The sequence below is a fragment of the Molothrus ater genome, chromosome 17 (assembly GCF_012460135.2).
Source record: "Molothrus ater isolate BHLD 08-10-18 breed brown headed cowbird chromosome 17, BPBGC_Mater_1.1, whole genome shotgun sequence".
Lineage (NCBI taxonomy): Eukaryota > Metazoa > Chordata > Aves > Passeriformes > Icteridae > Molothrus > Molothrus ater.
This window is the reverse complement of record NC_050494.2, coordinates 195,912-218,419: the sequence shown is the minus strand read 5'-3', so window position 1 is coordinate 218,419 and position 22,508 is coordinate 195,912. Positions and strand designations below refer to the sequence as shown.

Below are 22,508 nucleotides of genomic sequence, written 5' to 3'. Positions count from 1 at the left end.
ACAGTAAAAAGTTAGCTGTGTATTACAGAAATGCACTAAAGTCAGCATGTATGCTGCTGTTACCTTTTGAAATCATACAGATTACATGCTTTTACCTGTGTTCTAAATAATATGAGTGGGAGTAGCAAGTAGGAAGCAAAACTCTTAAGCAGCATGTAAAAGACAATTGGCAGGGAGTATTAAGAGGAAACAACCCCAGATTGCCTCTTTCTTTCCGTTTTTGTTGCATTTTGTTTTACTTTGCTATATAATTTGTTATTAAAATCATGAAGTATGTTTGAACACAAGATGAAGTACTGCAACTGCTGTGTACTAGGTCTAACATAGGAAATGGGTTTTTAGTCCTTTTACTCCTCTGAAAGCATTCTCTAGCAATTAAAAAATTTAAAAGAAAAATGTGCTGTTGCAGACTTCATGTGGCTCGTGAAAGGAGATTGCTGACATGCTTAGCCACTCATTTAGAATATAAAGTACAAATACCATCAGGTACAAACTTTTCCCATCAGTGTCTGTAACATCAGAGGGAATGCGGGGTAAATAACGCTGAACTGTGTGTGTATCTGAAGTTGCACTTTTCTTTGTCAGGAGAAAAAAGAGCAAGAGTCGAAGTCGAAGCCATGACAGAAAGAGGAGCAGAAGTAAGGAACGCAAACGGAGCCGAGATCGGGAACGGAAAAAGAGCAGAAGCCGGGAAAGGAAAAGGAGCAGAAGCAAAGAACGCAGACGCAGCCGGTCTAGGAGCAGAGATCGCAGATTCAGAGGCCGCTATAGAAGTCCCTAGTAGGTTATTTGTACAGAGTTGCATGTGTGCTGCTTCATTGTTACAATGTGGAAGGTTGAAATTTCACTCTCTGCTTTCTAAATTGGTCAGTAATTATAATTGAAAAGAAAGTGAGAGGTGAAGTTTGAAGAATGTCAGTAAATACAGAGTGAAAATGAGGATAGTAATATTCCTCTTCTAGTTTTCATTCTTAGCCAAGACAGAGATGGGAAAGCAAATGAAAGAATGTGTACAGCTGAGTGGAAAACTAAGTTTTTCACAAAATCAATATAACAACCAAATTCTCTCCATGTCCTAACTATTTAAAGTATATGAACTTGATGGCTTAACTGCCAAAAAATTAATAGTAGTCTGTTAATTTGGTTCCAGGCTCGTACCCTTTTTTTTTATATTACTGAAGATTTTTACTGTCTTGCTGTTCTTGAACATTAACTGCATAAATGGATATTCACACAAACATATTCCATGTTTATGCATCCAAACTGGGAGCATCTTGTCTTAGTAATGCCCATGTGTTGCAAATTTGCCCTGCTTTTTTCTCAGACTTGTTTAGAGGCTGACAATTCCTCTCAGATATTTAGCTTGATAGAACTTCAGCAGTAGATGGTTCCAGGCATTTGTAAATCAATTCTCAAAAGATGTTTTTTCATCAGTATTGTTTCTGATGGTTTGTACTGTGGCTCTCCCCTGTGCTTCCCATTGCCTCTTTCTGCAGAAACTCAGTGAGAACTGGGCTGTATGCTTGACTGTCATTGATTACCTGAGGCTGCTGTTTGTCTCTGTTGTTGTCCAGGTCTCATCTCAATTATTGTCAAATCTTGGAATGAAAGATCATGTTAAAAGAAGGCATTTGAAAAGGATGTATTTTTTTAATCATGACATATAATGCCATCCACGATAGAGAAATCTCTTCAAGATGTTTGAGCAGACAGTGTTTAATTTCTGATAAATTGTAGGCTTGTGCAGTTTTATGAACATGAATGTTTTTCTTCGGGCTTTTTGTACTCTTGGACTACAAACAAAAACTTCCTGAGGTCTCACTCTGTGCTAAGTCATCTGGACGTTGGCATTTTTGTCATGAAAACCTGCTGCAGTTCCTGGGTCCTCTAAGGTGCAATGGCATCCTGTGCATCATCAGTCCTGTGTATGTGGGGATCATAATGTATCAGCCCTGCTTTTCCTTTGTCTTGAGTATCAGAGCCTCTGTACACTGCTCTGGACTTCAGCTGTAAAGATTTCAGCAGTGCAGAGTAGTTTTCCTACAACTCTATTGCACGTGTAAGATGACAGTGGCTGGTTGGGTTATGCCAGTGCCACTGTTGTGGCTCAAGGTACAGAGGACCTTGATCAAAAACTTCAGCCTTCTGTATATGGAGCCTGCTGGCATCCTTCCCTCCAGTGCAGTGTTGTGTGGAGAGGATGTCCTTTGTTTCATCTTGTAGAGCTTGGGAGCTCTTGGGAATTGCTGCAGTCTTCCAGCTGTGTTGTAGGGTTTTATTCTTTGTTTTTCTTGTTGTCACTGGGTGAGAAGGTTTTTTACCTGGAGAAATTTGGGAGTTCCAGTGTTCTGGTCTTCCAAAATAATTTCTGCAAGTAGAGGTCGAAAGTATTGATGTTTCTACAATAACCCATGCCTGTTTTAATGCTCTGAGATATGCCAGAAAGGTAAGTAGTTGCAAAGGGTCTTTTTTTGCTATCCTGACACTCTCTCGTAGCTGTTCTGGGCAATTGCTCTGGTGTTGAGATACAGGGAACTAGAAGCAGGGATAATGTAGTATGCTCTGAAGGTACATAGTTGTACTATTCATTTGATAGCTTGTTCACTGCTTCAGTTGCCAAATCATTGCTTTCACTTAACCAAGTAGAATTCTAGTGTGTTTAGATGGTTTTGTGGAAAACTGGTGGAGGGCAAGCACATGTGTCCCAGAAGGTTTGGTGTTGACTGATAGCAGTCAGCAAGCAGTTGCTGTCATTCAGTTGTAGAGGATGAACAGTCCTGTTAAAATGATAAACATGCTAATGTGATTCCAGAGTTCTAGTTTTGGCTCTAAATGTGTGAAAGAGAAGGGATTGTGAAGAGTTCCTGTTCAGGGCTCTTAAAATGCAGGGACTCACCTTTAAATCTGTGTAACAGATGCTGAATTTCAGAGAGATGAAAACTTTGGTGATTAAGCCTCCTGCATCACCAGCCACCTTTGGATCTACCAATACTGAGCTTTGATTTGAAGAAGTTGTCTCTGTATCAGTGGCATAAGTTCAGTGTTTCAAAAGTGACCGCCAGAGTACTCTTTCTGGCTGGAGTATTTGTTTCTGGAATCTCTCCTTATGGGGCTGTTCTGGTAGTTTTGGGTTGGAGTTATTGCTGACAGGGTTGTGGCTAACTGCAGTATCTAGACCAAATTGCTTAATGGCTTCTAATTTATCTTATTTTTTACTCTTCCTTGTGATCTTCCTCATGAGCTTTATAAAGGCTCATTTTCAAGCTGATTTTGTAAACCAAGATGGTTTTACTGCTGGGAACAGTTAGGAGGCATCTCAGAAGTAGTGAGGAAAAAAGTTTAGTATAGACAATTCTGAAGGAGAAGGAGAGGAGAGTGCTACAGGGAACCTGAAAACTTTGAGTTTCTCACTTTAGGCTTGAAATGTGGTTAAATGCTTTAATTTTAAATTAGGTTAAAATTAAGTGACTGTCTTGCATTGCTTAGTGTTCACAGGGTTTTTTTTCTCATGTTATTTTCACGTATGTTGTCCCTTAAGTGTTACATAGCTGTATCTTAAGGTCTCTTAGGAGAAAGAACTTGACTGAGTATTCTTGCTTAGACATCTGCTGCTGCTAACATAAAGTAGCAGTCACTTAGACCAAACTGTTTCTATTTTGAAATTACACATTTAGACAAAGCTGTTAGGAAAACAGGTTTATTACAGTGATGACTGAAAGTTCCTTGTGATTCTCCTGGACTTTGTTAGCCAGAGTTTGCCTTGTCCGACATTTTTTTGTTGGAATCTTGAATATGAATGAGTAGGTAAAAGCTGATAATTTGCTGGCTGTCTTCTGACCTGGCCATTATTGGGCCCTGTGGCATCTCTTAGGTTTTGTGGAAGTGTGTGCTTTGGCTGCACATGGGACTTTGGCTTACAAAGAAGGTGACTCCTAGACATAAAGATTAATGGCTTGTGACATGGTGTTTCCGTACAGGTTAGCAGGAACTGGGCAACAATTGTAGAGACAGTAGAAGCAATGCAGAAACTTTACTTGAGATCTACAGCTTTACAAGCAAGTCTCCTTAGAAAAACACAGGGAGAATACTGTTGAAAAGGCTATACTGTTGATTTTGAGAAGGTAATTTGGGCTCTCACCTTGCCCTAGGCAAAAAAGGTGCTTGGTCTGTTCCAGTGGTCTGGGGTACTAGTACTACAGTACTAGTCAAGAAAGAAAATGGAGATTTTTGGAGTTGTGGTGGATTGTGGGTTTTTGCTGCCCCTTTTTCCTCCTCCCTCCATCCCCACCCCCACTTTGTGCATGCATTTGAAAACTGTTACTTTTCAATTGTTTGTGTTTTGGTTTTGTTATTCATTAGATTTAGATGAATACTTAAACTATTTCTTTCACCTTTTCCTTGAAAACTCATGGTCTTAACTATTTATTGTTGTTTAGTTGGGTCTGCATGTTAGTGTTCTGGAGTCACTGTAATTGGTTTGTCTGTCTGCATTTGAATTAAAATAGAGAGCACCATGTTTTACATTTGATGTGAAAATGCAGGCTAGTCCCATGTCTGATAAGAAGGTAGTGTCTGAAATTAGTACCAGTATTTCCAGATGCAGTTTTTGGCGGTTGTTCCATAGATACTGAAGAACCTGAATGGACACTCCCGGCAATAATTTGTCTGGACTTGAGCAAGAAAGGGAGTAATTTCTCCTAGGCAAAAAAAAAAAGTCTGGTTTTGATCAATTGTGATCTCACCTCAACATGTGTCTGTGTTTTATGTCTTATTTTCTCTCAGTAAGTAGTTATCTTCTCTTCATAAGTAGTTTCTAAATGGTCTTTTTTCTTTATTTTTTTTCCAGTGTTGTACAGGGCCATATTTCCCTTGCTTTAACCTGGCCAGCACGGTTTTGGATCTTGGCCCACTACTTCCACCTGTGTCATGACATGCTTAAAAAAATGGGCATCCTCCTCCTTGTGGTGGATGCTGAGTTTAACTATAAGCATTACTGCTCCACTGAGGAGCAAGAAGACGTTTTTCAGACAAATTGCGTGGCCAAATGGATTTAGTGAAAGACTACTTAATGTCTTCAGCCCGCCGTGTCTTTCAGGGTGTTTTACATCAATTTGTAGCAACAGCAGAAAGAATCAATTGTGTACAGATGGAAAGCCAAAGCCCAGTGCACAGTGTTCAGTCTGTGCAGAGTGCCTCTGCGCTTGGTGGAGATACAGGAAGAATGTTAACAGGTGTTGTTCTTTGCCTTTTGAACAACTCTCTACCAGGAGATGAAACTCAGGGAGAGCACAATAGGATGAATCTTACTGCTCATGTCACAGTCTCTTCCTGGGTGCCCCATTAACTAGCAAGAGGACTGTCCTTAATATGGAAGCAAAGGGCAGATTACAGTTTGTTCTAAGAGACTCTGTGATGCCTGGGGAATTAAATTAGATTCAGTCAAGAGATTGGATTCCTTTTGTGGTTACATGTCTGTATACAGCTGACTGCTGGGTTCACTGCTTCTGTGGTTTGATGGCCATTAGGAATTTTAAGGAAGCTTCATTTATATATTTGCAGCACTTCAGTGGTTAGAGCCAAGACACCATTAGTGAACGTGTCCCTTGCAGGTGTCTGCATGGAGCCACTTTGGTTTGCTCTTGCACCTTAAATTTCTTGGCACTTTTTGATTTTAAAATGTTACACTTGAGCAAGTAATCCTGCCAGTACCACTTGGCATACAGCTCTGAAGCTGAGTTCCAGGCCATGAATGTTACGCTTTGCAGTCATCAGTATGTAGAACTTGTATGTGGACAAAAAGACAGGTGAAAACGGTTATAACAGTAACTGTAGCTCAGAATAGTTTGCATATACAAATGTGCCCTGACTGACTGTCTCATGAAGAGTCCTGCATATTCTGGGATTTTGTGGTGTAGGTGAAAGTGGGAGGGGATCATATTCTGTGCCTTATGGTCTGAAGTGCTGCATGTATTGGTAACCAACTGATTATCTGATGCATGCTGTGAGTGCTGCTAATGGAAATGCTGACAAGTTCAGAGGCAAGGGTGGGTGAGCATTTGGAGTGTAATGTGAGTACAGACAGGAAATTTTGAATACAAATACTCAGGTGTTTTGTCTTTTCTTCTGCCATAGTTCTGGTCCAAAATTCAACAGTGCCATCAGAGGGAAGATTGGTCTGCCTCACAGCATCAAATTAAGGTTTTTGACTTTTCTTTGTTTTTCATTGCATCATTAATAGGTTTTGTTTAGAACCAGGAGTGGTATATTGGAAAGCTTTCTTCTAATCTTGTTCATCTTTCTTTTTAGCAGACGTCGCTCTAGAAGCAAAAGTCCTTTCAGAAAAGACAAAAGCCCTGTTAGGTATGACTTTTTACCTATGTTTGGGTTTGTTTGTTTTTGTCTAGTTGGACTTGGAAAAGTGATGGTGAAATAATGTATGACTACTTGCTCTCCAGCTTACACTCATAAGTAATGCTGGAATTCATTCAGAAAGCTAGTGAAAAAAGAGCATTGGTAGTATGTTGCTTTCTCCCCATGTCATAAAAAGGTTGTAAATAATGTCAGTTTGCAAAACAAGTCTCGATTAGTTTGTTTTTGTGTTTCTGTATTTTCAATCTTCTCCCCATTAATTATGATTTAAATTAGCTTTTCTGCTGAATCCTACTTAATAATCTAGAGTATGAAATGGGAAAGTACAAATGCTTCTTTTTGCTGTCCAGTATTTATTAGTGTTATTTGTTGAGAGGCTATATGCCTCTGCAGTCCAGGAGCTGCTTATCCATTCTTAGTCTTCTCATTTAAGGGAATAGGATTTAGATAGCTGCTAATGAGATTATTCTCTTACGTTAATGCAGTCAAATTTCACCAATTTCATTTTGTTTTTCAATGACTGGCAAACTCTTACTAAGATAATGATGTTTAAATTTTTATTGTGTTTTCTAAGTGTTTAATATCTATGTGGTTAATTTGAAAAAAATACATACTACGTGGATGGACGCTCAATCCAGGATACACCATGCTACTTCTTATGTACTTTGTAGTTGAGTACAAGTCAGATTTGTTTAGATTTGAAGCTTCAATATGTTAACAGTGGTGCATCTAATTTCAGCTAATAAATAAAATTATTGTAGTTCTTAATGTGTCAAGGATCAAAGTAATTCTACTATTCATTCCACTAATTCAATACTGTTCATACTTTATGGGTTAACAAGCTGAAACTATGGAATGAGGACTGCAAGTTCTATTTACATGGATGTCAGTCTTGTTTTATGCGGTGGCTGTAGTGACTCCAAAGTGACTGGGTAAATTCAAGATGTGAGTTGGTAAAGCCTAGCCCACACTACTTCTCTGAGAATTTGGATAGCTGGTCTGTGCTAGTTTGCCCTGTTTGCTTTTGTATTCTTGTCCTTCCATCTTTTTGATGAAAAGGACATATAAGCTCCTTAGTGGTATCTGGTACCAGTTCTGGACAGTAGCAAAATGGTACCTCAGTTTATGCTTTTGCAGATAAAATAGAATTTTCCAGTTATATTTGCTGCTCACAGGTGAAATAGGATATTCAGTTATGTTACAACTTACCATGTTAATTTTTGGTATTCCCTTCAGTTCTTTACTCTGCCTTTTTTTTAACACAGCAGGCATGTTTTTTTCCTAACAGACTGTGAAGTACTGATTGTTTAGTGTATCACGTGTGGTCCAAAGATGAATTATCTTAATTCAGTTGATTTTTTAGCTGAACTTTACTCTTTCCAGAGAACCTATTGATAATCTTACCCCTGAAGAGAGGGATGCTCGAACAGTGTTCTGCATGCAGTTGGCTGCAAGAATTCGACCAAGAGACCTGGAAGAATTTTTCTCTACAGTAGGGAAGGTAATTGATAGGGAAGTTAAAATAATTTTGAATTTTGCCACAAGCTGTCCTAGTACAACTTAGTACAGGTTCAGTATTTTTTCCGAATTGTGAGCATGTGGCTTTCTGGAGCTTCTTGTGCCTGTGCAAAGAGGGATTAATGATGAACAAATTATTAAAAGCTTTGAACACGAAAATGTAGCTTCTCAGCAGTTGCTTGTTCATGTGATGTGAGGCAAAACATGTTGATGCAATTCTGACTCAACTTCATTTTTCATATTTTCTTATTTTTTAAAAAAAATTTAATAATATTTTTTAAAATTACTTTTTAAATTTGAGGCAGGAGGTCTGTCAGTTATAGTGTCATTTGAAAATTCATGTAACTTCTAAGTTGGAAACACTTCATTTGTTCTATCAGCTGTAAGGTTCTGGCGTAAAGCATTAGAGTGCTGCAATTGCCTTCTGTCACATACAAAAAAAAACAGCTTTAGTGCTAGCTTGCCTCTGGGATACATTTGTTACAAAAGGTGTATGCTGCTGTAGAATTAAAGCTGTTGGCTTGGCAAATAATTCTCAGTATTAATATGTGTCTGAGAAATAGGCTGCATTAGGTTTTTTCATCTTTCTCTAAAAGTATTTCCATCTCTGTTGTTGCCTTTCAGGTTCGTGATGTGCGAATGATTTCAGATAGAAATTCCAGACGTTCAAAGGGGATCGCTTATGTTGAATTTGTTGATGTTAGTTCAGTGCCCCTGGCAATAGGACTGACTGGACAGAGAGTCCTGGGTGTACCTATCATAGTACAGGCTTCACAGGTAAGGAATTGTAAACCTCATTTTTGTTCATGCAGAGTTATGCTTCTTGTATTTTGATGAGAAACTTAATGTTTGAGAATTTGGCTACTGCTGACTGTTTGGAAAACCGTAACAAGGATGATTATTTAAGCTAGTGATAATGAATGTTTGTTGCCAGTAGATAACAGGCAAATTAAAGTGATAGAAAGTTGTGTAAAGGTATTAGGGAAATGCAGATCTTAAGCAAATAACAGTAAAGAAATTGTTAATAATGTTACAGAAGTGAAGGCTATATTGTGTATGCCTTCTAGATAATTTCCTAGGTAGAAGTCAGAATTTTGCACGAAGTTGTTCAATTTGAAGGCTTTTGGAGTCTCTTGTCTCTGTACTTGGTCATGGTCTTGGGTTTTGTAGCTCTTCAGTTCAGGTCTGATAGACTGCAGATCATGCAACAGCTTCTGTATGTTTGGTGAATCTTCTAGTTTAGGTCTGATAGGTATTTACTTCTTATGTTAGGGGTTTTTTATTGATTTCTTATCAAAGGTGATTTTTTATTTTCTCCTTAGGCAGAGAAAAACAGAGCAGCAGCAATGGCAAATAATCTGCAGAAGGGCAGTGCTGGTCCTATGAGGCTCTATGTGGGATCATTACACTTCAATATAACTGAAGATATGCTTCGAGGAATCTTCGAGCCATTTGGCAGGGTAAACTTTAATTTGGCATGTTGTGTTACAGTAGTTTATTTGAAAAACCTAGCTTAGTTGTAGAGCCCTAGTAGCTTCTGGAAATAATTCAGCTTCATACTCACAAAGCACTTGTCAGGCATACTGCTTTTCTTAGTTTGTAAAACAGAGTTTTTCAGCATGTGAAGTGCCATGATGAGTGCATTTCACTTACGATCTGATCATGTCTGCGTGCTTATGCTGCTAGAATTCTGCATCAAGCCTCTACCCATAGATGAGCTCAAAACCCTTATGTTTACCTGCTTCTCTTACTATCCAAGTACCTATTTAGCTATACTAATTTTGTATACTAATTTTGGAATGAGGAAGGAATGAGAAACTAATTTTAAAAAAGTAATAGTTTCACATTCATGTACGTGTATTTGACAGGGCTGTTTTCATGTTGTGTTCTGGTATCTTGGACTTTGTTCCAAAATGTCTGTTAATAAATAGCTTTATTCTTATCTTCAGATTGAAAGTATTCAGCTCATGATGGACAGTGAAACTGGACGCTCAAAAGGATATGGATTCATTACGGTATGACTAGAATTGCCAGGTTTCTAAGATGACTTCTGAGTGTAACCTTCCCATGTAGGAGTATATATCTCTATATGTGAACCTTCCTGTGTATATCTATGTGGTTATATAGTAGCAATCTAAAGATAATAAACTAAGCACAATCTAAATTTGTTACATATGCATGGGAGGTACTAAATTGCTACTTGATAACTATATATCTCATTTCAGAAGTGTCATATTGCAGGATGCAGCACTGGCTTTTTTTCTTTGTTTCTGATGGTTGTCTGGGTATTGAGAATGAGCAGTGAATATGAGATGGGAATAGTTTCCTCTGTAGTCAGTGCCTGCAAAAGCAAATGCTATCTTCTGCAGGCAAAGACACTAGTAAAGACTGGTGTTTTTATAGGTGAAAATAATTTAACTTGAGCTTTGTAGGGGAAATAATAGGGGCTGAAACTCTCAGTTAAAAACATCTTTCCACTTTACCCTCAGGTACACAGTTTTGTGAACTTGAGTTTCTTAACTGACCTGGCAATTTGTCATGAGGAAAAAAGTCTCGGCTGGGACCTCTGGCACATGGACACAAATGAAACCAAACTTACTATATAGTTCATACTTGACGTTTTTAACACTGATAAAATGCTTGTGTGTTTATTTTGATGTTTTGCAGCATAAAGCAGAATATCTGTTAGGAATAAACTGTAAATACCATGGCAGTTGTAAGGTTGCAGAGGAATTGAGTGTCACTCTTGAAAGACAGCCACAGTCATGACTTCTGTTGATTGCAGTATCTAGATGCTATAACTTCAACAATATATTTAAATATATAGTACCTAACCATGAGAAAGTAAATACCAAAATATGCGTGTGTTTGGTTTAAATGAAAAATTCTGAGCACATGTACATTAGCTTGTTGCTATTATCTTAAAGAGTTTCTCCTGTTTGCGTAATTGTGGATATTACATATAGTAGAAGCGTTGCTGAATCCTGTAGGCAAGCATTACTGAATTTGTGTTTTTCCAAACCACAGTTCTCAGACTCTGAGTGTGCCAAAAAGGCCCTGGAACAACTCAATGGATTTGAGCTGGCTGGGAGACCAATGAAAGTTGGACATGTAACTGAGCGTACTGATGCTTCCAGTGCTAGCTCATTTTTGGACAGCGATGAGTTGGAACGAACTGGAATTGATTTGGGCACAACTGGTCGGCTTCAGTTGATGGCAAGACTTGCAGAAGGTGTGTGCAATGTTGGATAACAAGTGTGTGAAGAAGTTTGCAGAATTTGAATTAAAACACTCCACAGAACTGTTTGGATAAATGAATGAAATGTTTAAATGCATGGTATTTTTAATCTTTTGACAAGAGGAATATTTATGATGCTTCTGTTACTGCATCTCTAAATGAATGAAAGGGCTTGCTTCAAGGTCTCTCTGTGTTCTGTTCCAGGTACTGGTTTGCAGATTCCTCCAGCTGCACAGCAGGCTCTGCAGATGAGCGGATCTTTGGCCTTTGGAGCTGTGACAGGTAAGAAATGATGACCTATATATATTTTTTTAACTTACTTTATAGATTTGAGACAGGAGGTACTTAACTATGTTTTTTTGTCTTTTAAAATGAAAATGCATTTTGGTCTTTTAAAATGAGGTATTGCAGCATGTTTTACAAACTGTAAAACACTGCTAAATCATAAGCAAGTAACTAATGACGGTATATCACAATTTGGATGGGTGTGATTCACTTCGCATATTTTTCCAAATTTGCTGGTTTTCACCCCAAACCTTCCTCTCTTCACTATTCTCTGTGCTAGTGGGGATTTGTATGTTCTACTGCAGTATACATGTTGACTGTTGAAAATGGCAGGCTCAGAATTGGAAGGGGATTGACCCCTGTAGAAAAATCAGAGCTGTACAAAGGGCAGGAAGGTTATTAGGACTTTATGGGGGACACATCATAAAGATGGCAGCAGCGTTTTTACAGCGTATTATGTCCTCTTGAGGAAAGACATTTTATGTCAGGGAATGTGTCTTTTGCTTGGGTTTGGCTATAGTTGTATGTGTGTTCTGCAGGTGGGTGTGCTGGAATGTGATTGAGGCTGAGGGATGTGATTGCTGCTGCTTAGTTCATAGCTGGTCTGAAAAACAAACTATTCATGGGGTCTTCAGAACTAGAGCAGGGAGTAACCTCCCTGAATTTTTTTTTTTTTTTTGCTACTTTTGATTAATACTATGAACAAGGGATATGAAACTGTCATAACAGTAGAAAGGACCTGAATGTCACAAATAACCAGATGCTGGAATGTGTGGGACGTGTCAGGAAAGCAGCAAAGAAAAGGTAGCGTTCTTGTTTGCCTTCCAGCAGAGCTTGTGATGGAAATGATTCAGGCTTAATAAGATAGGTCTGAATCATGTTACTGAGGGTCAGGTGCAGTCTGAAGAAGAGCATACATATGAAGATGTAGACAGTTGCTAAAAGAATATAATAGAGTTGTTTTAGAGACGTGCCCTTGGAAGGAAAAGGAACTGGCCAGTGACAGAAAAATGTCAGTTGCCTGTTTGAGAAGGATGAAAAACATACAGTAGTGAGGAAAAAGTGTGTCTAGTCCAGAAAGAGAAGGAAAGCTAACCACCACTGAAGTTAGATCATAATTTACACAGGGTATAAAGTGGTGTGGCAGTCTCATGTAGAAACATGTCAGCAATTAGAAATGAGAATAGTGTTTTAAAAAAACACCAGTCCTTTTCCTCCCCCGCATTTGAAACAAACAAGGTCAAAAGAAATCCAAGCTCACTAAATCAAGAACATGGCCAAAAATGTCTGACACAGCTGAATAGTTCAGTAGTATGCAATCAGAATGAGAAAACAACATGATTCTCTGCGGAGAAATAAATGAGGCTGAATACAGGTGTTAGAAGAAGATGCATGTTAGCAACTGTGGAAATAAAGGTGGTAGGGGTAGCATTGTTCTTTCCACTTGCATTGTACAAAAGGAATAACGCAGACATGTGCAACTTAAGTAACTTGGGAAAAAGATAAAGCTTTTTGCTGCCGTAGAGTCATGAGCTATCCCCAAAGTGAGATTTGGTTATGGATTAAAGATCTCTTTACTCTTGTTAGAGAAAATTACTACCAGGAATTATGTCATTGTGGGAGACTTTAACTTCCCCGATACAGATTGGAGAAGAATTGCTAGTAATAATGGTGGGGCCCAGATAATCCTGGATGTGATATCCGACAAATTTCTTCATCAAACACTCACTGACTCATGAAGAGGGGATGCTATTTTAAACTCAATTTGGTAAGTAATGAAGATGTTACGGATGAGAATAGAAATGACCATTGACTTGAGGGATCATGAGTTGCTCACATTTAAATGGAAGGATGCACAAACAGGTCTAACTGATGGTTGAAGAAACAAGGCAATTAAGTCATCTGGTCTGAGCAACTTGGGTGTTTGAACAGGCAGGATGTTTTACATTGCTATTGCTGTGTTGGATCTGTATTCTACAGAAAGAAGAAAAAGTTTTGTTAGTGTGGGCTCCACACTGAACCTGGGTGATCAGCTACCTCAAAAGAAATAAGGAATGACCACACAGCCTATGAACAATAGGAAAAATGACTGATAATAAAACAAGATTTTTAGTTTGGGAAACAGATAAAAAGATAATTGTCTGCCAACAGTCAGATTGAGTTAGACATTGTTAAAGTCATGAAAGCAATAGATGAAGGTTTACCAACTCGAAGAAAAAAGGAAGTGGGACTCAGGTGAATGAAAAACTACTCCCAAGATGTTTCTATGTATTTAGTTGCCTCAACTTGTAGTGGGGATACTGGTCATAAAGTTTAGAATTTGAGGAAGGTAAGCTAGGAATATGTAGTTCAAAAATAAAAAAGGAAAATTATTCCCAAGGTAGAAAGAAAGCTAAAAGTAAGAGGCTAATGTAAACAGTTCAGAGGAGTAAAAGTCCCATGAAATGAGGGATGGAATACATGTATGAAACATGAGGTCTCATCTCTCATCTCTGGTATTGTTGATAAACATTTTAAGTCCATGATATGGTATATAGCTGAAACATGTGACTAAATTATACTTAAAGTCCACTTGAAGGAAGAAGAATGTGGTCTGGCCAGATTCTGGTCCCGTTACTGAGTAGACTTTGCTCCTTCAGAGGTCATACTAAAGAAGGGTAAACTGGAGAATATTATGAAAGTATAGCATACTGTCAGAAACTGTATTTAAAGACCAATAGTCATTGATTAAATTGCCTTTCCTTGGCAGAGGAGGAGCAGCTTCTTGCTGATCTTTAGACTCCTGTCATTTGGAAGTTATTAAACTGGAGAAGTGAGTAATACAGGAAGTACAAGGTGTGTCAGGAAGCTGGCTCAGAGAAGGATTTTTTTACAGGTGAAAGCTGGGAAAGTTGGAGGCTGTTGTTAAAGCCAAAGTTCAGGTGTTGGGCTGGTCTTGAATAATATTTACATGAATGAAAATGGTCAGCAGTAGAAATGAGGTGAATAAATGCATAGGTGCTGTCAACAAGAAATTCTTGGGGTGTTGTATATTGTTCACCTCTTCAGGGTTAAATAAAATTCCACTCGCATAGTCTGGGAGCTTAGCAATGGAAGAATGGCCAGGGAGGAGAAAAATACCTAAATGCTTCAGTTTATAAGTGCCAGCACATGACCTGGCAGTATGATACATCGTTAAAATATTAGCTGTGTTCCTAGAGGCAAGTAGGCCTGAGCATCTGAGGTGTAATATATACATCCGCAAACACTTCTGATAATCCATGTTCAAGAGGGAGTCAATAAAACTAAAGTAGGGAAGGTAAAGAATTAGTTCTAAGGGACACCTGAGAATTTGGCCATCCAGCAGGAAAAAGAATTTGAAGCTGAACAGTTGTCACTGTCTACTCCCTGTTCTCTTTCTCAACATAGGAAATTAAAAATAATCAGCCTATAGAACATTCTTCTAATGTTTTGTGAGACAAAGCATTCCTTACTTGTGGAAGGAGCTATCTGTTTATGGAAAAAATTGATATGGTGTGCTGCAAAAGAGGAAGAGATAGCTATTATCATCCTGGACCTCTATTTGGTCTCTGTTCTAAGAAATTACTCAAGATGCTAGGCAATGTTTGGCAGACTTTGGCCTATTTAAAGCCATCTGGATTTCAAAATAAACTTTTTATTTTGAGACACAAAATACTTTGATAGATTTGTCTGTATTTGTGCTTTCTGTGTACACTAAACATGTTCTCCCATTGTGCTAAACTTGCTGCTCTTACAGGTGTTACATAAGAATATACTGAAAAAGTAACTTTGATCTGAATTGGTCAGATGTATTAATTTTAGTTTCTGCATACTATTTAAAACTATGTGTAGGGAAACATGAATTGACTGTATAGAGTGACAGTTAATTTCTTAATTCTGAGTGATTTTGGAAGTGAGAGGACAGGACTGTTCTTCAGTCATGAGCAACAAAAGAATCCAGTTCGTTGATAAAAGATCTGGTGAGCAGCAGGTTATGTTTCAAACGTGGTTAATAATTAACTTGTGAAACTGTTGCACAAGATAGTGGTGGCTGACTTTGCTATGTTTAGAACAGATCTTACTTGGCCCTGGACAGAATTTGCATTGATGATATGTGCAGGTTTACCATATTAGGTGCAGGGATTCTGGAGCATTTGGCTGTAGAGCCCCGGGCTGACCCACATAGACGAGTTCTGCTGGACATGATGGATTGGAATTGCAGCAGGAAAAGTGTCTGTCCTCCTCTAAATTGAGAGTTCGGATATTTGCTATTTTCTTTAAAAGGCCTTTGTTTTCACAAGAGTCTGAATATTAATTAACTAGGTAATTAGTTACAGATTTGGCCAAGACCATGCCGTTTCTTCAGAGAATACAGGCTAAGACAGCCTTTGCTGTTGTGATATTTCGCATTCTATGGAGGTGAGGACTCTGTGGGTTCAGATCTGGTTGGAAAACATGCCAAATATCACCAGCTCTTTTTACAACTCAACCTCCAGAGCTTACTCCTTCCAGCCCTTGCTTTTCAGTATGGTTCCTGGTACGTGTTCCTTGCAAAACGCTTGGAAAGGCACATGGGGAAAATCTAGAGAAAAACATTTATTTCTGTTGGCTCTTCAGTGTTGTGGAGGAGGTTTTTTTAGAAAGAGGAAAAGTATGTTGATACCTGGTCCCGTCAGGTATTTCCAGGTAAGCTTGGAAGCTTACTTGGTGCTCATCGCTTTGCTACTCCCTAAATGAGTGAATTAAGGCGATTGTTGGCTCACACCTAGTGTCTCTTAAATGGAACCATGATTGAAGGGGCTTATACTGACAGTTCTTGAATTCTAAAGTTTTCTGTTAGTTCAAAGATGTCATGTTACTTGGAAATGGCAAGAAAGTCTGCATTTGTTTGTTCCCATCACTTTGGACTGGGACAAGTGTATGTTGTTAAACAAGTAAATCATATTTTCTAGGCAAATCACATGTTCTGAACGCTGGAAAATGTTTTGAATTTGAAAAATATTAAAGTTACTAGTATCATTATGCCATCTATATGAAAGCAAAGCAGACAAAATATTGCCTTATTCTACTTGAAATGAAATTTGATAACTGCTTTAAGAATGTCAGGTTTGGATAGCTGTGTGCTTAACTGCTTTCGGGTAGTAAAGATGTCGGTGTTGACACACACCTCTAATGCATGTCAGAATTGCTGTAATTATTTTCTCATGGAGTAAAACATGTCTTTTAAAGACCTCAATCACAGCAAAAGCAAATTGGGAGTGATACATTGAATTAAAGGTACACGGTCATGTCTGTCCTTTTAAGGTATTGTTGCTCTTTAAAATGCTTTGTTGTCACAGAATCTGTCAAGTACAGAACATTCTAGTACAGAAGCTGAAATTAGTGAAACTACTCACAACTAGAGAGGAACAGTGATACTGAAATAAGCTCTTAACCACAGTAAAACAAGCTGAACAACCTGGCTGGCAGGTGATGATACAGTGATGCTAGCAAGCATTCTAATTAACTTCTCTGTATTTTTCTTTAGATTTACAAACAAGACTGTCCCAGCAGAATGAAGGTAAACTAGCATTTATTATGACTTGTAATTAGTAGATTTTATTTCAGGTGTCTGTAGGGAAAATTCTTCTGGTATAGGGTTTGCCCACATCTGAGAAATTGTGTTCTCTTAGTTGTCTGTGGGAAAGTGGGGAATCATCCTGTGATTTTTTTTGACTGAAAATTCTTGGTAGCATTTTCTCTGGTGTTGGTAGCATTCCCCAGCCATGTACTAGTCCAAGAAAATGCGTGGACTGGTATTTGTGGTTGGGTAGAAGTGTTCTCCCTGCCTTAGAGGAGGGGTTATTTGAGAATCAGAAGTTTGGGTTTACTGTCTCTGAGTTTGTCATTATCTGACTGCACAACCCTTAATCTCTATAGTATATGGGGAAGGCAGCTGTTATTGCAGCTCCATTGACAGAAGCCTGAAGCCTATGGAAGGGCAGCCTGTGGGACAGTGTTTAATGCAATGTACTGGCATGATAAGCAGCAATAAATGACAAGTAGTAATTTCACTGTTCTAGGGAAAGATCAATTTCAGGTGTCAAATGTTTCCTTCAATCTGTGTTTTCAAGGGATGAAAGTGCAGGTACACTTCTGAAGCATAATTCACCATGCTTAAAACAGGTTTTAAGAATTCCCCAAGGTTGTCTGTCTTCTGCTGTCCAGTCAGCTGGGGTGGTGCTGTCCTGAGCTGCTGCTGGGCTTCTGTGAGGAGCAAAACATTAAAGGTGCTGACATACAACTCAGGCAGACATTTTAAATGCAAATGAAGATGCATGCCTTTTAATGTTCAAATGGAAAATCTGCCAAAATCTGTGTACACGATTATATTTTCACTTTTCAGGTTCAACTGTGATTCATAGTGTGCTGGCTTTTGTATTGATCATTTTAAATATATCTATCATCAGTAGTGTCTGGTTTTGAGTTTTGCTTTCCTGCCTTCAATTTCTGTTTAGTCAGAGCTGCTTCTATTATGCTGAATAAATTAGAGCCATGCATAGTGGGTTCTTTGATATGCTAATTTTTTTTTTCCATTACAACAGTTCTGGCTGCAGCTGCTTCTGTACAACCACTTGCAACACAGTGCTTCCAGCTTTCCAACATGTTTAATCCTCAAACGTAAGTAATTTATCGTTGTCTGTTTGTCAATGACTTGATGAATGGTGCAGGCATGTGTTTAATGGGTTTTGGGAGTGGATTTTCTGTGAATGATATCTATCCTGTTTTTCCTTCCCCTGTACAGTGAAGAAGAAGCTGGCTGGGACACAGAAATTAAAGATGATGTGATTGAGGAATGTAACAAACATGGAGGAGTTATCCACATCTATGTTGACAAAAACTCAGCTCAGGTATGCCTGCTTCCAGGGGTGACACACTGAGCTGATGTTAGGAGCTCTGTTGCTTTCTTTTGTCTATGGGGAGCATTACAAATATGGGGCTTTTCCTAAACTGTACCTAAATTTCTTAGTTTGTGCAGAATGTAGATGGTTCTCTCCTATTGTGAATCATTGTGTGTAACTTGGATGAGAGCTTTCTAGTGCTGCTCTTGAAGGTTTACCCAGCTGAAGTTGCTGTAGAAGAGCAGTGACTAGTTCAGGCATTTGGCATTTCCCTTAAGCTGTGCCCTTCCCCCAAGTCAGGGACTTCAGTTGCTTCTTTCTAGAGCACAGGCTTCAGTAAAAAAGAGCTCTTGCTCCAGCAGAATTACAGCATAAGGTAAATGTGTGCCTCATCCCATGCTTAGAAACAGTTGTGGTCAGTCATGACATTAAAGTCTTGCAATGGGCAGTCTGAGGGCCTGGAGTTAGAACAGGGAAGAGAAAGACCACTGCTGCTGACTGAATTCCAGATTAATACCTGCATCTTAAACTGGTGAATATATTTTTTTTCTGACTTCACCTTGTTTACATAAACCCCAACTGGTTACCTCTTCTCTGTATTTTAGCTCTTAGACTGTATAAACTCTGGAAGGTCTGTAAATAGATTAACTCTCTTGAACCCTTTTTTAAAAGAATTCACAGCCCAAACAGAAGTTCAGTTTTCAGATGGTTTCACAGTTGGGTTAATTTCTATCTCTCTGACCCTAAAAGTGTCATCTTGTGTTCCATGCTAAGGTATAAGGCTGAAACCCATGTTCCTGCTGGTGTGCTTTGGTGGGATTGTTCTGCCCCGATGATCCACTTAGCACTCAACCATTGCTGTCTTATGCAGCTGCCCCAATATCACCTAAAACCCTTTCTTGTGGGTTACACAGAGGTTAGATAGGAGCTGCAGTCTAGCACATAAAACAATGTGCTGCCTTACCTAGCATCTTGTAATCTTCAAGATCACACCTGTGGTCTTGGTCTACTGGACTGATGAGAGGCAGAAACCTTCCCCATAATGTGTTTGTTATTTAGAGAAAATGAAGTGTTCTTTGACAGAAAAAAAAATCCAAAATAACCAACAACCCATAACACTTCCCACCTCCAAAAAACCCTCTCAACAACTAAACACACACAAAAAAAAAAAAAAAAAATCGCTGCACAACCCCCCAAAAAACCACCACCCCCAAAACTACACCAGCCCTCAGGAACCACATAGGTTCTAGGCCCATGGAGCTGCAAAATTGTTTCACATTAGCAGGTGGATTTAAAAAAAGAAACTGCAACATACTAAGTAATGAGTTAATGTTTTATAAAAAATGAAATCTGTTTTGTCATAGTAGCACAGCAATGACACAGCTATAAAATACCCTCTGATAGAGTTTCCATTGTACGATTCTGTTTTCCAGGCTTAGATTCTAGGCACCTTCAGGGCTCTGTCCCAGACTTCTGTGCTGAGGGCTGTCAGGGGTTGGCTTATGAGCATGTGATTTGTTGTGGATTAAACAGTTGCAGTGCCAGCTGAGTGTATGGCTCATGTACCACATCTGTCTGTTCTGCTGGGTGTTAAGGAAAACCACAGCTTTGTGTTCCTGCACCTCATCTGGGCATTTAAGCAGTTTAGGTGCCTTTGCAGGGGGAGGCTGAGAGCAGAGCTCTGTATGTTAATTGATTCCTTAGTGCCTTAAACACCAGCCTCTAAGCTCAGGTTTGCCCCATGAGAAAGGAATGAGTTAGATTGCAGTGGGAAGAGTTAATACCGGCTGACTAAAGCTGCTAAGGAAAGGCTGGAATCTAATTTTTAATGTAGTATTTTCCTGAAAAATCTGTTTCAGCTAGAGTCGATCTTCCTTGGGTATTACTGATGGTCTGTTTTTAAGCCGGCAGCCAGAAAAATGCCACACGTTACTGTGGGCATCTCTATGTCTTGGAGTTGTTGGGTGTGACTGTTGTGGCTCTCTGGGTTAGGGAGGCACAGTGCTTGATCTGAAGATGGCAAACTCCAGGTGTCTCTGGTGAAGTTCAAAGATCAGTCTGTCATGTGCCTTGGGAACAATCTCAGGCTCTTCCTGCCCTGCGGGGATGGGATTTTCCCTTTGCCTCAGTTCTTGTTCAAGTAAAGACAGACATGCTGATGTTTATAGAGGAGAATTTTTTAAGGAATCTGTCTGCCTTGAAGTGTTGCTTCTGTCTTGGGGAACGGGGAGTGCTTGGTTCTTGTGGAATACAGGCTGTGAGCTTGCATGTTGAGTGAAGCATATGTAGTTGAGGTTTGTGGCTTATAGACCTTGGCAGCTGGGCTGCCTTGGGGGTGATCAGACTCCTTGTGCTGTTTTCTTTTACATGGTGTTAATGATTAGGAGCCTTTAGATCCTTTCTCTAAAAGGCTCTCAGGCACAGATCAGCCATTCATGGCTCAGTGATTGCAGGTCAAATGCATGTTTGGGCTATCTTGCAAAATCCTATTTAGAAAAATTGAAGGTTGCAGTAACTGCCACAGTGGAGTAGTGCCTGCCAGTACCACCGTCCCCTTCTCTGGTGCTCATTCTGTGTTATGGATTAATCCCAGTGGGTGCCTGGTGGAGCGGGTGTGGCTTTGTCCCAGCCAGGTCCAGGGGTGGCTGAGGAACAGCACTGGGGAAGTGTCTCTGACTTCTCATGTGCTGCGCTATTCTGTCTTGCAGGGCAATGTGTATGTGAAATGTCCCTCCATCGCTGCTGCCATCGCGGCTGTCAATGCTTTGCATGGGAGGTGGTTTGCAGGTGAGTGTTCCAAGTACACGCCTACATTTAGTCATCCATTACAGAAATGACAAACACTGATGTTTACTTTTTTTCCTCTTGTGATTAGGTAAAATGATTACGGCAGCGTATGTACCTCTTCCAACATACCACAGCCTTTTCCCAGACTCTATGACTGCAACCCAACTACTGGTTCCTGTTCGACGATGAAGATTAATTTAGTCAGTTTTGTACATAGGTATTTTTTGGAGGAAGATTGAGTTATCTTTTATTTAGATAAAACTAAAGGAAAGGATTTAATGTCATTTTGTGTACACTTCCTGCTATCTTTAAAAATAAAATGAAGTAAGCAGAAATGCAGTGTGTTCATTCTCCCTAACTAGCATTTCCACTGTATACAAAGCTGTTGACTTCTTGTTCTGCCTTGTAATTCTTGTACATTGACAAAGGTGATCTGTAGGAACTGAGAAGTAGCTCATAGATAACAAGTACTCTGTAAAAGGCAGATGGGACATAATGACATTTTTAATGTTTCATGAGCCTTTCTTTTAATGCAGCAAAGACATTTTACATTTCACTAAATGTGGGTGATCTGCTCAAGGGTAGTATCAGAGAGAGACTGGATGAAGGGACATATTTAGTGTTTTTGTATAAATGGAAAATCCAAAAAGCTACTGAATGCTGACTGCAGACAGCTACTCAGCTTGCTTTGTGCCGAATAATTGGTAAGAATAGGAGGATTGAAGGGTTTTATTTCTTGATGGTAACTTTTGATTATTGTATCTGTAAAAGTTTCTTTGTAAATACTGTGAGGTGTGTCTAAGTTTCCAAACAAAACATCTCTGCATTTCCAGATGAGTTTCCACACGTGCAGTGGGGCAGAGCTGGAGGAATTCAGCCAAGTCTGAAAATGGGTAGGAAATACAGAAAAGTGTTTTGTTCTGGTTGCATATAATCTTTGCTCTTTTTAAGCTCTGTGAGCTCTGAAATATATTTTTGGGTTACTTCAGTGTGTTTGACAAGACAGCTTGATATTTCTATCAAAGACTTTCATATTGCAACAATCTTTGTAAGAACCACTCAAATAAAATTCTCTTAAAAAGGCCTTCATGAAGTTTTATTTCTCTGCTCTCCCAGTGTGATTTAGGCAGTGTGTGCTTAGGCCTGGAGGTGAGTGGTAGATGCTGTGCAGTACCCAGTGCCTGGGATACGACTACACAGTATGCAGGTACGCCATGGGCTGTCGTGCTCGGAGTACGTGCAGAAGCTGTTCCCAGCCCTCTGTGCAGTGTGGCCATGGTTGCTGAGGATCTGGGCACAACTCCTATCCTCCTCAGGCATGCTTAAAGTTCAGGCCAGAGACAAAGCCCTCTTGCCCACCTCCACTCCCATCCCTCACAAACGGTTGAGAGTCCTGGGGTTGGAGGAGTCAGTTACATTTGCTTTCAGTC

At 39.3% G+C, this 22,508-nt stretch overlaps 1 protein-coding gene across 7 annotated transcripts in view; it reads left to right on the top strand.

Moving 5' to 3' along the window:
• The window catches only part of RBM39 (RNA binding motif protein 39), a 28,162-nt gene extending 6,000 nt beyond the window's left edge, over positions 1-22,162 (top strand). The window contains exons 1-15 of one of the 7 annotated variants that reach the window (XM_036395481.2): positions 673-780; positions 4,847-5,231; positions 6,133-6,198; positions 6,307-6,360; positions 7,753-7,870; positions 8,512-8,664; positions 9,210-9,347; positions 9,837-9,902; positions 10,915-11,119; positions 11,330-11,407; positions 16,938-16,970; positions 17,995-18,070; positions 18,195-18,300; positions 21,000-21,078; positions 21,167-22,162. In XM_036395481.2, coding sequence (XP_036251374.1) covers positions 4,927-5,231; positions 6,133-6,198; positions 6,307-6,360; positions 7,753-7,870; positions 8,512-8,664; positions 9,210-9,347; positions 9,837-9,902; positions 10,915-11,119; positions 11,330-11,407; positions 16,938-16,970; positions 17,995-18,070; positions 18,195-18,300; positions 21,000-21,078; positions 21,167-21,267 — 1,578 coding nt within the window. In that variant the 5' untranslated portion in view covers positions 673-780; positions 4,847-4,926 and the 3' untranslated portion in view covers positions 21,268-22,162. Of the gene's footprint in view, positions 1-585; positions 781-821; positions 4,122-4,846; positions 5,232-6,132; positions 6,199-6,306; positions 6,361-7,752; positions 7,871-8,511; positions 8,665-9,209; positions 9,348-9,836; positions 9,903-10,914; positions 11,120-11,329; positions 11,408-12,997; positions 16,971-17,994; positions 18,071-18,194; positions 18,301-20,999; positions 21,079-21,166 lie in introns of those variants that run through there. The other 6 variants (XM_054516645.1, XM_036395482.2, XM_036395485.2 and 3 more) reach the window with 6 other exon arrangements.
• Positions 22,163-22,508: the final 346 nt, after the last annotated feature.